The sequence below is a fragment of the Euprymna scolopes genome, chromosome 41, assembly GCF_053919585.1.
Source record: "Euprymna scolopes isolate OS-2025 chromosome 41, ASM5391958v1, whole genome shotgun sequence".
NCBI lineage: Eukaryota > Metazoa > Mollusca > Cephalopoda > Sepiida > Sepiolidae > Euprymna > Euprymna scolopes.
This window is the reverse complement of record NC_136522.1, coordinates 72,800,585-72,817,470: the sequence shown is the minus strand read 5'-3', so window position 1 is coordinate 72,817,470 and position 16,886 is coordinate 72,800,585. Positions and strand designations below refer to the sequence as shown.

The 16,886-nt window shown below is 37.3% G+C and overlaps 1 protein-coding gene across 6 annotated transcripts in view; it reads left to right on the top strand.

Annotated features, from left to right (window-relative positions):
- LOC145266627 (glutamine--fructose-6-phosphate aminotransferase [isomerizing] 2-like) overlaps nt 1-16,886 on the top strand; it is a 151,631-nt gene that overhangs the window by 46,898 nt on the left and 87,847 nt on the right. For all 6 annotated transcript variants that reach the window (XM_080122543.1, XM_080122544.1, XM_080122542.1 and 3 more), the window contains exons 3-5: nt 5,936-6,034; nt 8,233-8,358; nt 9,875-9,933. In XM_080122543.1, coding sequence (XP_079978669.1) covers nt 5,936-6,034; nt 8,233-8,358; nt 9,875-9,933 — 284 coding nt within the window. The remainder of the gene's footprint in view (nt 1-5,935; nt 6,035-8,232; nt 8,359-9,874; nt 9,934-16,886) is intronic.

Genomic DNA, 16,886 nt, shown 5'->3' with positions numbered 1-16,886 from the left:
ATTTCTGTACATGCAATAACCCTTATCCCCGAGTGGTTTCAGGGCCTTGATAAGTGGTGACCTCCATGTAAAAAAAAAAAAAAAAAAAAAGTTTGTCCCAAGGGTGCTCAGAGAAGATCAGAAAGATGGGCATGAAGACAGTTCTTCACCCTCCCTATAATCCAAACCTTGCTATCTGTGACTTTTGGTTATTCCTGAAGCTTAAAGAAAACCTTAGAGGCTGTTGTTACGAGACATTTGAGGAGATGAAAGAGGCTGTGATGAGGGTCATTGACACGCTCACACAAGAGGACTTCTATCGGTCCTTCCAGAAGTTGTTGGAATGGTACAAGTGTATTGCAGCCGGAGGAGATTACTTCGAAGGGGATTAGTTTCATGTGTGTACTGTCAATAAAAGTGTCCATACGAAACAAGTCTGGCAACTTATTGAAGGCACCTTGTATCTCACTATTTAACTCCTTACAGAAAGTCTCTTGTTAAATATGATCCTAAGTGGTAATATGCATTATTTAGGATGGAAACCTAGGGGGAACGTGAGGATGTGTCTTACAAATGTATGGAGACATTTGAAGTTTATTTAAATTTATTTAAATTAATTTCTACTGTCGCAAGTGTGTCACATATGCGCAACTTTATTTGTTTTTTATGTGTGGGATAGCATCATCATGATTGCGTTTCAGACAATAAAAATAAAGATTTTTTAAAGCCGTGAAAATAAGTTTCAATCTAACAGCACTGGTTTATTTGTGTCGATAAAATCTTGCAAACAAAAGCTCTGAAAAATATAAATGCGAAAACCTATGTATTGGCAACGTTTTTGCGTAAAGGACAGTTTTTTTTTTTTGTTTGTTTTGTTTTTTTTTTTTAAGAAAAAAAAAAAAATGCCTTAAATCAGGGTTTCCACAAAGTGGGCTCCACAGAGCTCTGTGACTTCGTGAGTGTAGCTGAGAGACTAACAAAAAAAAATGCATTTTTGTTTTTGATTAATCGAAAATAAAAATCCCCTTAAGTAAACACTTCATCAAATCTCCACACTAACGTAATGTACTTGCAATAACCCTTATCCCTGAGTGGCTTCCGGGCCTTGATAAGTGGTTATCACTGTGTAAAAAAAAAAATGTAAAAATATTAGTGAGTGTTAAAAATATGTAATGAACACACACACACACACTTTCACACACACTTTCACACACACATATATACATGTGTGTGTGTGTGTGTGTGTGTGTGTGTGAGAGCACGTTCGAGAGCATGTTTCAAACGCCGTTCGATAGGACATAGGTGAGAGATAAGGAGCACGATCACCTTATAGACGTGGGTGACGTCACGACTGTAAAGAGAAGTCACACATGGCGGGAGAATGAGAACTAAAATTTAGTTGTTACAAATAAAAATAGTCAAGTTATTACTTGTCCTATGTTCCTTGCGACGTACTCTGCATACAACGTGTTGGGTCCCGTGTTTCAACATATACAACGTTACACACGTAGTCACTGCGATGAGTTCAAATAACCATGAACGTGTACCTTCACTAGAAACATGTGCAAATTATATTCAGACGGTTTCTAGGGCTCCCTGGGTGGGGCTGAAGGACTCCATAAGCCCTTTCTTAAAAAGGACCAAATGTTTTATATGGAAAAATTAAATTGCTGCAGACATTTAATTATTAATCTTGTTTTACTGGAAAGAAATATGATACATAACTACGTGTGTAAAGAGTTTCAGGTTAGGGTTAGGTGTGTAAAGAGTTTCGGGTTAGGGTTAGGGTTAGGTGTGTAAAGAGTTTCAGGATGGTTCATGAAAAAGAGTAAATAAAATAGATTAACAAAAAAAAATGCAACAATTTTTGATTAATCGAAAACAAAAAAATGGTTGTAATATTAGTTAGTGTTAAAATTTGAAATTAACTTTTTTCATATTTATTTTAAAAATTATCTTGTTAGTGCTCCGTGAAAAACCTTTGTCCTGCTCAGGGGCTCCATGATGTCCTGAAGTTTGAGAAGCCCTGCCTTAAATAGCTCGAAAAGCGATGATATGCCATAAAACAAAACAGTCAGACCAAACACTATGAATAAATTTTGAAGATATAAAAAAAAGTTGAAGAATAGTAACTGGATTCAATAAATAATAACCAAATTAATGCAGATTTTATATTTATTATTTTTTATTTTTTTTTTATTATTACATTTTCACCCCAAACAAGGTGCATTGCCACTTTGGTGTTGGGGGATACTATCAGGAGCAGCAACTACTGGGGCACTATGTTGAGATTTGGGCAGCAAGATGTCGGTTCACGTTGCACTTGAACTTCTGCATGTCAGTACAGTTGGGGAAGCAGGAACTTGAAATGGAATTCCAGAGTCTAGCGATTCTGGGGAAGAAACTACTGGAGTAGAAAGATCTTTTACATCTAGAGATCTCTACTGTGTGGGGGTGGGATTTAGCTGCCTGTCGGGTTTGTCGAGGGTGTCTACGTCGTGGAGGCACAAGTGTCTGCAGTTCGTAAGAGCATTCACCATTAAAATACTTGTAGAACAGGCAGAGGGATGCAACGTTTCGTCGATGGGACAGAGGCTGAAGCTTAGATGCTAGTTCAGGGCCTATCAGATTGGCGACTCTTTTTTTTAACCTTGTCTAGGAGCGAGAGACTAGTAGCAGATGCACCAGCCCAAATGTGACAACAATACTCCATACATGGGCGAATGGTGGCCTTATAGAGTTACAGGATACTTTCACGTATTAGTAGTTTTCTAGCACGGTAGAGAGAGCCTACCTTTTTCGCAGCGGCCCTGGCAATGTTTTCAATATAATTGTTCCAACTCATGTTTCCTGTGAACGTTAGGCCAAGCAGTTTCAAAGATGCACTCTCAGACAGGGAGTCACTGGCCATTGCTATTGGTGGCAGAGAAGGTTTCTTGTAATTATTGAAGGAAACAAGTTTAGTCTTGGCAGCATTGAATGTGACCATCCATTTTTGTCCCCATTCTACTACAGATTGGAGGGCATCCTCTAGTGTTTTTGCCATTTCTTTAGATATGTGTTCATTTGTTTTCCTGTCATGCCTGTTATAGAGTGTAGTGTCATCAGCATATATACCCATCTCAGAAGCAGTTTTGTCGGGGAAGTCATTAATAAATATTAGGAACAATAGAGGCCCAAGGAGAGACCCCTGAGGCACTCCCGCATGTATATCATATTGTTTAAATGTACGACCGTCGAGGACAACCTGGATTTTTCTCTTATCTAAGAAGGATTTAATTATGTTAAGTATTCTACCAGTGATACCGTATGATTTAATTTTCCTGAGGAGACCCTTGTGCCATACCCTGTCAAAAACCTTAGATATATCTGGAGCTACCGCTCTGCCCTCTTCCGCTTTGTCCAGTGAGAATTATTATATTGTACCCAGTAAGATTTCCAGTTAATAAAAAAAATGACTTTGGTGCCATCAGCTCAAATCAAAACTAAAACATTTGATGCTCCAGTGTTATTTGTTACCATCTGAGCTAACAACAAAGGGGCATCAACTTAACATTAAGTTCATCAATTCCTTCTTCGATAACAAAAAATCCAGGTTGTCCTCAATGGTTGTACATCAAAACAACATTATTATTATTATTCCTGATATTCATAAATAATAAAATATTTTTGACTAATAATGGAGGTATGACTCCAATGATTTTGCTGGTTTTTTTTTTTTGTTTTTTATAACCACGCTTATGACAATCAACCAATCAGAAGCCTACCGACATCATTATAAAAATATCAAATTTTGGATTCAATGCCAAACCTGTCTTCAAACAACTGAATTGTGACTGCATTAATTCTTCACTGCCATCTTTGTTTCTAAGAATTATTCCACACTCGAGAACGTGACTGCATTGATTCTTCTCATATCATGTTTAATGTTTGTGTAAAATTTCCAAAAATTCCAAGGCGTAATTATTGAGAAAGGTGCGGACAAACAAACGAACAAGGGTAAATTTACAGGTCCAGCCTCCTTTTGCCGGGGGATCAAAACTTTAAAAAAATTAACCAATTTAACTGGGAATAAAGAGCACTAAATTCCATGATGATTTCCAAAGTTTAATGCTACGAACCTGAAGAAGTTTAGAAAGTGAAGTGGCTGAAATATTGTAAGAAAACGAGTCTAAAAAAATTTTTTAAAATTAAAAAAAAATATATTTGGATTAATCAGATTATTATTATTAGTTTTAGAACAGAAAGGTCAACAGTTGACATGGTATTCTCCTTCCGACAACTCCAAGAGAAGTGTCGAGAGCAGAGGAAACCACTGTACCTCGCTTTTATTGATCTCACAAAGACATTTGACCTGGTTAGCAGGAGCAGCCTCTTTGTGTTACTACAAAAAATAGGATGTTCCCCCAAACTCCTGAGAATGATAACCTTTTTTCATGGAGACATGAAGGGTTCTGTCAAATTCAATGGATCACTTTCAGAATCTTTTCCCATTCTCAGTTGTGTGAAACAGGGCTGTGTTCTTGCTGCAACTTTTTTTGGCATATTGTTCTCACTTCTGCTATTACACGCTTTCCATGAAACTGAAGTTGGTATCTATATCGCACAACCTGGCCCGTCTACGTGCCAAAACTTATCATCAGGGAAATGTTGTTCGCAAATGATGCAGCATTAGCGGCCCATTCTGAGGAAACCTTCCAACAACTCATTGAGCACCTCGCCCATGCTTGCAACGAGTTTGGTCTGAAAATAAGCCTCAAGAAAACAAATGTCATGGCTCAAAATGTCAGCAATGTCCCCTGCATATCCTTTGGTGATCACACACTGGAGGTGGTGAACAACTTCACCTATCTAGGCTCCATTAGTTCCAACATCCTCTCACTGGATGCTGAGCTAAACACCCGCATCGGGAAAGCAGCAACAGCTATGACCCGCCTGACAAAGAGCGTGGAGTAACAGCATGCTGACCATAAACACAAAGATGAGGGTATATCAAGCCTGTGTCCTCAGCATCTTACTCTACTGCAGTGCATCAAGAGCACAGATTAAATGCCTCCCATCTGCTCAATTTTAGAAAGATCTTAGGCATTACATGGCAGGACCACATTCTGAACAAAGACGTTCTTGCCAAAGCAAATATTCCAAGCCTGTTTTCCCTCCTCTCCCAGAGACATCTGCGCTGGCTGGGGCACATCGTTAGCATGCAGGATGGCTGAATCCTCAAAGACATCAGACCAACCGGTAGACCACTCCTCAGATTTAAGGACTTAAAATCCAGCAACATCAACCCCGTTGACCTTGAATCCTATGCAGCCGTCTGCAACTCCTGAAGGGTCAAAGTCCAGAGATGTCCGACTGAGCGAGGAGAGAAGAGATGAACAGTGGGAGGGGAAAGAGGCAGGCGCAAAAGGACAGCAGCAGCATCGGCAGAGCATGACAGAGGATATCCCTGCAGGAAGTGCAACAGAATCTGCCGCTTCCGCTCAGTCGCAGCAACAGCTGTCACCACTCATGACAACCTCCAGACGCGATTCTCCATCGTCTATCGAGACGGAAAGACGCCAACAATATATTATTATTGCTCTTATTTTGAGTGTTATTTGCACAATGTTTCGGTTGATATAATCCCCAAACTTCTTCAGGTATATAAGCCACTATTCAGAACTACAGTAGAACCCTGGGATATGGTGGCCTTGAGATACAGTTTTTTTCAAGTTACGATGTGGAATGCAATGTTTTTCCAGCCTCTGGTTACGGTATTTGCTCCGCCTTACGGTGTTATTTATAATTCCATTTGATTATATACATGTATATTATATACTGTACTGTATTTTGTTACTAATTTTTAATATATACTGTATAAAATTTTGCTTAGGCCCCAACCCCGGAACAGATTAATGCCGTTTCCCTGGGTTCTGCTGTATAATAAAAAAGAATTTTATTTTTTCTTTTCCAGGTGTTGCTTATGAATATGGTCCAAATGGTCAGGAGAAGGGTGCCATTAAAATAATTAAGAAACCCGGAAAAGTGGCGAACCTTGAGGGTGAAATAAAGAGTAAGTAAATTTTTTTTAGTTATTTATGGAGGAGGAGTAGATAATATATAGCATAACAAGGTTGACAAAATGGTGCTTATTAGATCACCAAAGTTAAGCAATGTTGAACCTGGTCAGTACCAGGTGGGTGACCATTTAGGAATATCAGGTGCTGTATGTAGGAGAATGTTGACACCTCATTATAAAAGCTGCAAAAATCTAATGTTGTCATCTCCCCTGACTGGCATATATGTGTGACCGATGGTGCTTGTGGTCAGTCATTCCCTTGACACTTCATCCTCCGGAGGAGGGTGATTATTTGAGAATGCCAGGCTCTGTATGTACAAGGACACAGACACTTTTCTGCAACAACTGCAAAAGCTTAACTTCGTCATCTCCCCCGACAGCGATATGCAAGTGACTGGAAACTGCTTGTGAATTTAGTATTCCCATATGAAACTTCCTCCGAAGAAGGACCAGCGTGTTCGTTACACAAAATTAAGACTAAAAACCATCTCCATTTGATACCAGAAGAGATTAGCTACCCCTGAACTCGTTGCACTTGTACCCACTCGACATATATCCTTGCTTAGCAACAAAATCACACCCCTTCACTGTTGAGATTCCTAAATGTCCAAAAGCTTTCTACTCTAATAGTTTCTTCCCTTGAACAGCTAGACTTTGGAATTCCCTTCCTGCTACCTGCTTCCCTGAATGTACTGATATGCAGAAGTTTAAATGTAACGTAAACCGGTTCAACCCGCCTCGAGAGTGCTACTTTGGCAGTGTGATAGGGAATGGGTGGAGATCTTGGCTTTACCTAGTGAAGCATTAGATGGGCCAATTTACTGGCAGAGCTTGTGGGTGTTAGAACAGGTTTATCCATCTTTTTCTATCGTCTGCATCACATCGTGAACCATGCAGACCCATGTACTCCAGACGTAAGCAAATTGCACAACTTAGTTAACCAATTGTAATTCCATTGTTGAAAGTTCTTCACCTGTGGATGTGAGAGCTCAGCCGAGTCTTCCTTGATGATTACTTTGCAGACCCTCAGCTGTTCACCAATACGTTTGTTACGAGATTAGGCTATCTGAAGATTACGGCTTCTTGACCTAAAATGCACCAAACATTGATGTTAATGATTTTTTTCTTTTTTTTTCTCCCACTTTGCAAAATTCTAGATTTCTTCAACAAGTTATAGATAGTGTTAATACAGCGGGTATTCAATGTTTTAACAACATATGAAGTTTCAAGCATTTTGCAAGGAATCGCTAGGACAAGGACAACAGAATATTCTTTTTGTTGTTTTGACTCTCGAGTATATACCCGTTATGTTTTTATATACAATGATGTGGTCCTCAGTTGATTAACTGTGTTTAATCGTGTCAGATGTATACGCAAGAGTCATCAGGGTGATGAGAATATTCTGTTGTCCCAGCCCTAGTAATTAGTATTAGTTGGTTATCAGTTCTATTGCACATGGTTTTATTTTTCTACTTCTGGTGGTTCGGATTTGAGTTGTTAGCTTTGCAGCAAGTGTTATTATAATTTAGTTTAACTTCTGTTGATTAATCTTTTCAAGTTATTTAATAATTAATTTAATTTTTTTCTTTTGATAAAACATGTTTTTTTTCTTTTGATAAAACATGTTTTTTTTTCTTTTGATAAAACATGTTTTTTTTTCTTTTGATAAAACGTGTTTTTTTTTCTTTTGATAAAACATGTTTTTTTTTCTTTTGATAAAACATGTTTTTTTTTCTTTTGATAAAACATGTTTTTTTTTCTTTTGATAAAACGTGTTTTTTTTTCTTTTGATAAAACGTGTTTTTTTTTCTTTTGATAAAACGTGTTTTTTTTTTTTCTTTTGATAAAACGTGTTTTTTTTTTTTCTTTTGATAAAACATGTTTTTTTTTCTTTTGATAAAACATGTTTTTTTTTCTTTTGATAAAACGTGTTTTGTTTTTTTCTTTTGATAAAACGTGTTTTTTTTTTTCTTTTGATAAAACGTGTTTTTTTTTTCTTTTGATAAAACGTGTTTTTTTTTTCTTTTGATAAAACGTGTTTTTTTTTTTCTTTTGATAAAACGTGTTTTTTTTTTTTCTTTTGATAAAACGTGTTTTTTTTTTTCTTTTGATAAAACGTGTTTTTTTTTTTCTTTTGATAAAATGTGTTTTTTTTTTGTTTTTTTGTTCCATTTATGCTTTGTCCCTTGCAGAGGATGATTCCATCAATTTTGATGATGTCAGCAACTGTCATATTGGAATTGCCCACACTCGCTGGGCCACTCATGGTGAACCAAGTGCCATCAACAGTCATCCGCAGAGATCCGGAGATAACAATGGTGAGCCCTTTTTTTTTTTTTTTTTAATCCAGAAATGTGGGTTCTCTGCTTTTTAGTCTTTCTTTTTAAATTAATTTTTTTTTTTTTTATCTATTATCCAGTTTTTGTTTTGTTTTTTGTTTTTTTTGTTTTTTTTTGACTTATTTAAATACAGAAATGTGAAATCACTTTTTTTCCTTTTTTTTTTTCCTTTTTCCTTTTTTTCCTTTTTCCTTTTTTTTCCTTTTTCCTTTTTCCTTTTATTTCCTTTTTCCTTTTTTTTCTTTTTTTTCCTTTTTTTTCCTTTTTTTTCCTTTTTCCTTTTTCCTTTTATTTCCTTTTTTTCCTTTTTCCTTTTTTTCCTTTTTTTTTCCTTTTTCCTTTTTTTCCTTTTTTTTTCCTTTTTTTCCTTTTTCCTTTTTTTCCTTTTTTTCCTTTTTCCTTTTTTTCCTTTTTCCTTTTTTTTCCTTTTTCCTTTTTTTTCCTTTTTTTCCTTTTTCCTTTTTTTCCTTTTTCCTTTTTTTTCCTTTTTCCTTTTTTTCCTTTTTCCTTTTTTTTCCTTTTTCCTTTTTTTCCTTTTTCCTTTTTTTCCTTTTTCCTTTTTTTCCTTTTTCCTTTTTTTTCCTTTTTTTTCCTTTTTTTCCTTTTTCCTTTTTTTTCCTTTTTCCTTTTTTTTCCTTTTTCCTTTTTTTCCTTTTTCCTTTTTTTCCTTTTTCCTTTTTTTTCCTTTTTCCTTTTTTTTCCTTTTTCCTTTTTTTTCCTTTTTCCTTTTTTTTCCTTTTTCCTTTTTTTTCCTTTGTCCTTTTTTTCCCTTTTTCCTTTTTTTTCCCTTTTTCCTTTTTTTTCCCTTTTTCCTTTTTTTCCCTTTTTTTCCTTTTTTTTTCTTTTTTTTTTAAATCAGTAAAGTTCCATTCCTATAACATAAGTTGGACCCCCTTTATTGATTCCGGTATTTAAGAGAAACATATTTAGCATTCCTTGTCATCCACAACAAAATCATCACAAATCACAAAGACATTAAATCTCTTTTGTGCTTCAGAATTTATTTCTCTACATTGTCCCCAGCATTCTCAATGCACCTTTGCCAACGATGAACGGTGGCTGTGCATGAGCGTCCAGAGCATTCTGTTATACGAAGCTTCCTATTTTTTAACTCAAAAAGTTGAAGAGCTACGAAAACAGCAGTGGTACACTTCAAATGAGCAACCTTTGTGCTCCAGAATTTATTCTTCTAGTCACCACCATTCTATATTACCAGGAATTCGATGACACGTTTCTGCTTCTGACGCATGCCCATGACAAGGGGGTTGCTTTCTTAGTCTCACCTTGTCAATGCAACAGAGAGATGAAACATTCAAGTCATGAATGTACAAGTTCAGTCATGATAATAATGCAATGTATAATCTTCTCCTATTCATTCGGGTGTAATAATAAAAAAAATAGGAGGCATTACTTTTGGAGCGCCCCACACACATACAGCTGGTTAAAAAAAGAAAAAAAATTATTGTAATTCATTTTTTTTATTTTTATTTTTCAGCATTCATTGTTGTCCACAACGGAATCATCACAAATTACAAAGACATTAAATCTCTTTTGGTAAGTATTATTTTTATATACTAGTTTATACTCTTTTGCCGATGCCCCGGCTTTCTTGGCCCAGGGAAAAATTGGGAGTTAAGTAGGACGTCCCCCAATATGAAAGGATGAATGCGGCATTATGGTGAAAGAAGATACTAGCTGGGAGAACCTTTTGACTTTGTTTAGTTCTGGAGTGACAAGGATGACCAACGACCCCCACAATCCCCCCTTTTGAGTTGGCCATGTGCCTAAGTTTTTTGTTCATCGTTGATTTTGACTGTATTTTTTAACATGAATAAAAGATTTAATATCTCAAAGTGTAGTATCTGTTCCGGCAGATACTGCAAGCAAAGACCATATGTGGGCGCAACCCCACATATAAGACCTTGGTCAATGTAGGGGCAACCCTTCATACCAATTGTCACTATCCAGCTCCCCTACTCCCCGGGGAGTTGGTCCCCATTTCCCCTTTACTCCTCACATTAAAAATCGGCCTTGTGCCTAATTTGCTCAGTGGGGGAGCAAATAAATACATCAAAGATCAAAGTGTAGTATCTGTTCCGGCAGATGCTGCACTAAAAAGTATCAGACCATTTCTCTTGAGGCAATCAGGTTTGGTCAATGTAGGAAAAACCCTTCATACCAATTGTCACTACCTGTTCCCCTACCCCCTCGGAGGAGCTGGTTCCCATTTCCCCTCCCCCTCTCTCGACATTAAAAAACAGCCTTGTGCCTAATTTGCTCTCGTGAAATAAATAACCTCTTTGGCCGATGTTGGTAGGGTATGAGGTGCCTTCAATAACTCCAGACTTTTTTCGTTTAGGCACTTTTATTGAAAGTATACACTCATGAAACTCTAGTTCCCTTCAAAGTAATCTCCTCCGGCTGCAATGCACTTGTACCGTTCTCACAACTTCTGGAAGGCCTCCTGGAAGTCCTCTCATGTGAGCGTGTCACAGCCTCTTTCATCTCCTCAATTGTCTCATAACAGTTTCTAAGGTTTTCTTTGAGCTTAGGGAATAACCGAAAATCACAGGCATTATATGGAGGAGGAGGAACTGTCTTGATGCCTGTCGTTGTCAAATAGTTTGTTACAAGGATGGAGTTGCGAACTGGTATATTTGCACAAATTTTCTGCATCTTCTGTTTCTCGCAAATAATTGTGTGTACAGTTCCCACAGTGACATCAAACTGTGCATTTATTGTCTCTATAGACACACGACAGTCCTTATTCATGAAATTCTTTATTTGGCCAATCAATTTTGGTGTTCTGACTTTCTTACTCCTCCGATGTTGGTAAGGAATTTCAATTTCCATCTTCATCTTCATCCAGTTTCTACCGCTTATAAAACCATATAGGACAAAACTTTTGGAACAGTATTTGTCCAGTCTTTAACACCATATTACCATGAAAAAAATTATTATAATCTAAATATTTTGCTTGTACCTTAGTTAGTCTGTACTTAATGCTTTGTAAAAAAAGGCCAAATATAGTTTTTAAAAGCCAAACTGCTTTAAAAAAAAAAAAAAAAGGCCAAATCTAGAAAATTTGGCTTTAAAAAGGCCAATCTGGCAACCCTAGATGAGAATATAAGACTGACCGCCTTTTTGATGTAGACTCATTTTCGAATAGCAATTTATAATAATCATTGGTATGATGATGTGAGAAAAGAATTTGTGCAATTTTGACATACAGTGGTTCTTCACCGAAGAAATCGGCTAAACATTACATAAAAAGGGAGCATTTGAAAGAAACGGGGGGGGGCATTGTCTGCCAATAGACAGAGCCTATCTACTCCTTAAGAAGGTTAGATTTGCAGACCAGTAATTTGTTTGAGTCACCAGCTCTAGGAAGGTTGTTATCCAAGACTGGAGAGGCCTCCCTCCCCTTAGGTTTAGTTTCAGAGTTTTCCTTCTTCTAGACGAATGATCTGGGAAGATCTACTGTGTCCATCAGCACCAAGAGGGTTTGCTCCGCACCTGGGTCCTAATCCAGGTATTTCTGCAACCCCGCGTGGTTAGTTAATGTTACAGGTTCTGCTACTAGTCTCTCGCTCCTAGACAAGGTTCAGAAGAGAATCGCCAATCTGATAGGCCCTGACCCATCTAAGCTTCAGCCTCTGTCCCATCGACGAAACATTGCATCCCTACAAGTATTTTAATGATGAATGCTCTGGCGAACTGAAGACACTTGTGCCCCCACGATGTAGACACCCTCGACACCCCCACATAGTAGAGATCCCTAGAAGTAAAAGATATTTCTACTCCAGTAGTTTCTTCCTCAGAACTGCTAGACTTTGGAATTCCCTTCCGGGTCCCTGACTGCTTCCCCAACTGTACTGACATGCAGAAGTTCAAGTGTAACGTGAACCGACATGTTGCTGCCCAAATCCCTACATAGTACCCCAGTAGTTGTTGCCCCTGATAGTAGCCTCCTACACCAAAGTGGCAATGTGCCTTGTTTGGGGTGAAAATGTAATAAAAATAAAAAAAAAAGTACTGTACTGAAGAAGTAAATTAAAGATTCTCTTATGATGTGATTTTATTATTTGGATTGAACTATGTAGCACAATATTACTAGCTGAGTGTTTATTAGTACTTATTAATTTATCTCTCTTGGATCAGCTTTATATTGAAAATACAATGGACACTATTTTCATAAAATTTTAATGAACTCGTATTTGCTGTGTGTTATTGCTTTTTCTGTCAACAAAAAAATTAATTTTTTTAGTTATTCAGAACAAGGCCGATAGCCATTAGTTGCGTGCTCTCGTGTAATGAATGAATGTGTGAATGTAGGATTGACATGAAATTCTTAAAGTAAACTAAAATTACCGTAAAATGTGCTGAAATGACTTAAATAAATAAAAAGTAAATGACTTAGAATGACTTTAATGAACTTAAAGATGAATTGAATAACCTTAAGAATGACTTGAATGCTTAAAAAATAACTGGAATCCTTCAAAAACAACTTGAAACAACTTGATCTGGTGAATGACTTGAATGGCTTTTGAGACTGGTTGTAAAATGGGTGATCATTTTACATTAAATTAATACAGAAAAGTGATCCCCCACTTTATATCAGAAAGTTACAAACCTAAGTACAGCATGTAGTAAGAACAGATACTACACTTTGATATTTAGGATATTTATTTGCTCCCCCACTGAGCAAATTAGGAACAAGGCCGAATTTTAATGTGAGCAGTGAAGGGGAAATGAGGACCAACTCCCTGGGGAGTAGGGGAGCTGGATAGTGACAATTGGTATGAAGGGTTGCCCCTACATTGACCAAAGGTCTTATATGTGAGGTTGCCCCCACATATGGTCTTTGCTTGCAGTATCTGGCAGTCAGATACCACACTTTGAGATATTAAATCTTTTATTCATGTTAAAAATACAGTCAAAAAGCTTAATAAGCCAAGAACAGCATCTATTAACAACAGACCTTTGATCTTAACCAAAAAGGCCAAGCACAAAAGTATTACGGACAGACCGACCGACGGAGTGACTTATAGAGTCGCTTGCACGTGACTAAAAATATCAGCGTTATCAAAACATTTGTTGATACAATATTTTTCATATTCAGTCGAATTTTCATGGGTCCTGCTAGTTTTTAACTAATAAAGTAAAACCTTTATTGATGACTTACTTGAGAAAAGTTGTTTGATCTTGGTGTAGTGGTTTGTTTTTCATTGTATCCCCCAGATCATATGACAGATGATAGCTTATGTTTGAATTCATGTTTTGAAACCTGATGTAAACCAAATCTATATTTTGTTAAGGTAATGTTTTAAGCTTTATTTATATGAGAATCTGAATAGCTCAATTCATAGAACATCAGACTGAAAATCTCAGGGTTTCACTTTCGCTTTCCGGTCATTACATCTGCTTTATTTGTTGGGAATTCTTTTATTTAGTACTAGCGAGGGGTACCCGGCGTTGCCCGAGTGTTTGGAGGTGTGTGTGGGGGGGGGGGGTTAAAAAAAAAAAGTAAGTATGAGGATCGAACCCGAACTGTTGAGGCAAAGTTGTGAAAAAAAAATGTGCGACGGTTACCATTGACCCACTGCAACATGCTTATGGAAACACGTTTGATTTATTTAATTACTTGGATTTAGCAGGTGCTCGTTTTAATGAGTTAATGAGGTCAAGTTTGACTGTGGGATTTCATTTACTGCTGAACGCTTTTTTTTTCCCCCAAGATGTTATAGGAAAAAGACTAACCCACATGCGGCGAGCGACAAATATTGAATATTTATCTTCCCGAAATCGAGCAAATTAAATAGACAGGCGATCTTCATTGGTAACTGTGAGATATTACGATTTATATGTGATATAAAAAGTTTTAAAAAGTTGTGAAGCGAGCGACCGCTTCTCTGAAAAAAGCCTTTTGTAGACACACAGAAAAAGCGAACATACATACATACATACACACATACATACATACATACACACATACATACATACACACATACATACATACACACATACATACATACATACATACATACATTTTCGCTTTTTTATTTATAGATGACTACAAGGTTTTCCATTTCTAAAAGAAGAAAGTTGTTTTACGAAATTGTCATGGACGGACGGACGGACAGACAAATCCCTCTTATAAAAATATTAAAAAAAAAAAAATCCCCCTTTTATTAACATTCGACCAGACCCTCCAACATTTTATAAAACTCAAACGCAAGCACAGACCCCACAATATTATTGGTATAAATAAATTGAAAGTAAAATTTAAGAATCCCTAGTCACAAAAACATTATTTTTATAGCTCCTTGTAAATCTTTGTCATCCATAGTAGAAGCCTCACATATAAATATAAAGACAACAAAGCACTTTCTTTTCTTTTTTTCTTTTTTTTTTTTTTTCAAAGGAATCATAACTTATCAAGGCCCATAAGCCACTTGAGGATAAGTGTTAATGAGTGTACGGTAGTCAATGGGACAATACCATAGTAATCGTTAGGATAAGGTACTTCTAGCAACTCCTGCCCTGATATGGCAACAGGACTCCATCCTAGGATGTACTTGACTCTTATACGGGTAGAGAATTGGTGTTTTGACGTTTCTGAAAGGCACACGTGAGGTGGTGCAGTTAGGTGGTGAAGAAATGGTCACACACCCTGTCTCTCTCTGACCGACTGACTTTCTCTTTGTGATTTTATTTATAAAAACATTCTTTTCTTATTGGAATGTTTAATATTTCCTACTGTCTATTGTTTCAATCCTTTGACCGATATCCTCTCACATATTTCTAGGTCAAATTATGCATTCTGTTAGACAATGGTGGAAAGTCCCACATTTTTCACATTGAATCCATTTGCGTGTGTGCAACCCATCGCATGTTTTTTTTTTTCCTTCCCGAGGTTGCCTGCCAATATCTAACAGTACCCAATGTTTTTCTAGAAATTAATTCTGAGTAGAAAAATATCGAAGAAACCTATGCTAACAATTAAGTCTTCAGATTCATATGATATGAAGATGATTACAATCTGAAGATGTGGTATTTTTTTTTTTTTAATTCTACTTAATGTTACATTTTTTTGTGTGTTGTGTAGGAAAGCTGAAAAGAAACAAAATATACAATCGATGTGTCTTTGTGTCTTTTTATGAAATTGCTGTGATTTGCGATTTTTATGGCAATGTAATCAGAATCGGCTGTTTCCAGTTTGAATGCGAAAATAATATGGAAATTGATTTGTGTTTTTGAACCTGATCTACATTTCATTAAGCCATTCAATCTATATTGATTAATGATTCGGCTTTTGTAGTCTCTCTCTCTCTCTCTCTCTCTCTCTGTCTCCCCCCCTCTCTCTCCCCCACTCTCTCACTCTCTTTCTCTTTCTTTCTCTCTCTCTTACTTTCTCTCTCTTACTTTCTCTCTCTCTCTCTTACTTTCTCTCTCTCTTACTTTCTCTCTCTCTCTTACTTTCTCTCTCTCTCTTACTTTCTCTCTCTCTCTCTCTTACTTTCTCTCTCTCTCTCTACTTTCTCTCTCTCTCTCTTACTTTCTCTCTCTCTCTCACTTTCTCTCTCTCTCTCTCACTTTCTCTCTCTCTCTCTCACTTTCTCTCTCTCTCTCACTTTCTCTCTCTCTCTCACTTTCTCTCTCTCTCTCACTTTCTCTCTCTCTCTCTCACTTTCTCTCTCTCTCTCTCACTTTCTCTCTCTCTCTCTCACTTTCTCTCTCTCTCTCTCTCTCTCTCTCTCACTTTCTCTCTCTCTCTCACTTTCTCTCTCTCTCTCACTTTCTCCCTCTCTCTCTCACTTTCTCCCTCTCTCTCTCACTTTCTCCCTCTCTCTCTCTCACTTTCTCCCTCTCTCTCTCTCACTTTCTCCCTCTCTCTCTCTCACTTTCTCCCTCTCTCTCTCTCACTTTCTCCCTCTCTCTCTCTCACTTTCTCCCTCTCTCTCTCTCACTTTCTCCCTCTCTCTCTCTCACTTTCTCCCTCTCTCTCTCACTTTCTCCCTCTCTCTCTCACTTTCTCCCTCTCTCTCTCACTTTCTCCCTCTCTCTCTCACTTTCTCCCTCTCTCTCTCACTTTCTCTCTCTCTCACTTTCTCTCTCTCTCACTTTCTCTCTCTCTCACTTCTCTCTCTCTCACTTTCTCTCTCTCTCACTTTCTCTCTCCCTCTCTCACTTTCTCTCTCCCTCTCTCCCTTTCTCTCTCCCTCTCTCCCTTTCTCTCTCCCTCTCTCCCTTTCTCTCTCCCTCTCTCACTTTCTCTCTCTCTCTCACTTTCTCTCTTTCTCACTTTCTCTCTCTCACTCTCTCACTTTCTCTCTCTCACTCTCTCACTTTCTCTCTCTCACTTTCTCTCTCTCACTCTCTCACTTTCTCTCACTCTCTCACTTTCTCTCTCTCTCTCTCTCACACTCTCTCTCTCTTTCTCACTTTCTCTCTTACTTTCGCTTTCTCCTTTCCTCTTACTTTCTCTTTCTCCTTTCCTCTTACTT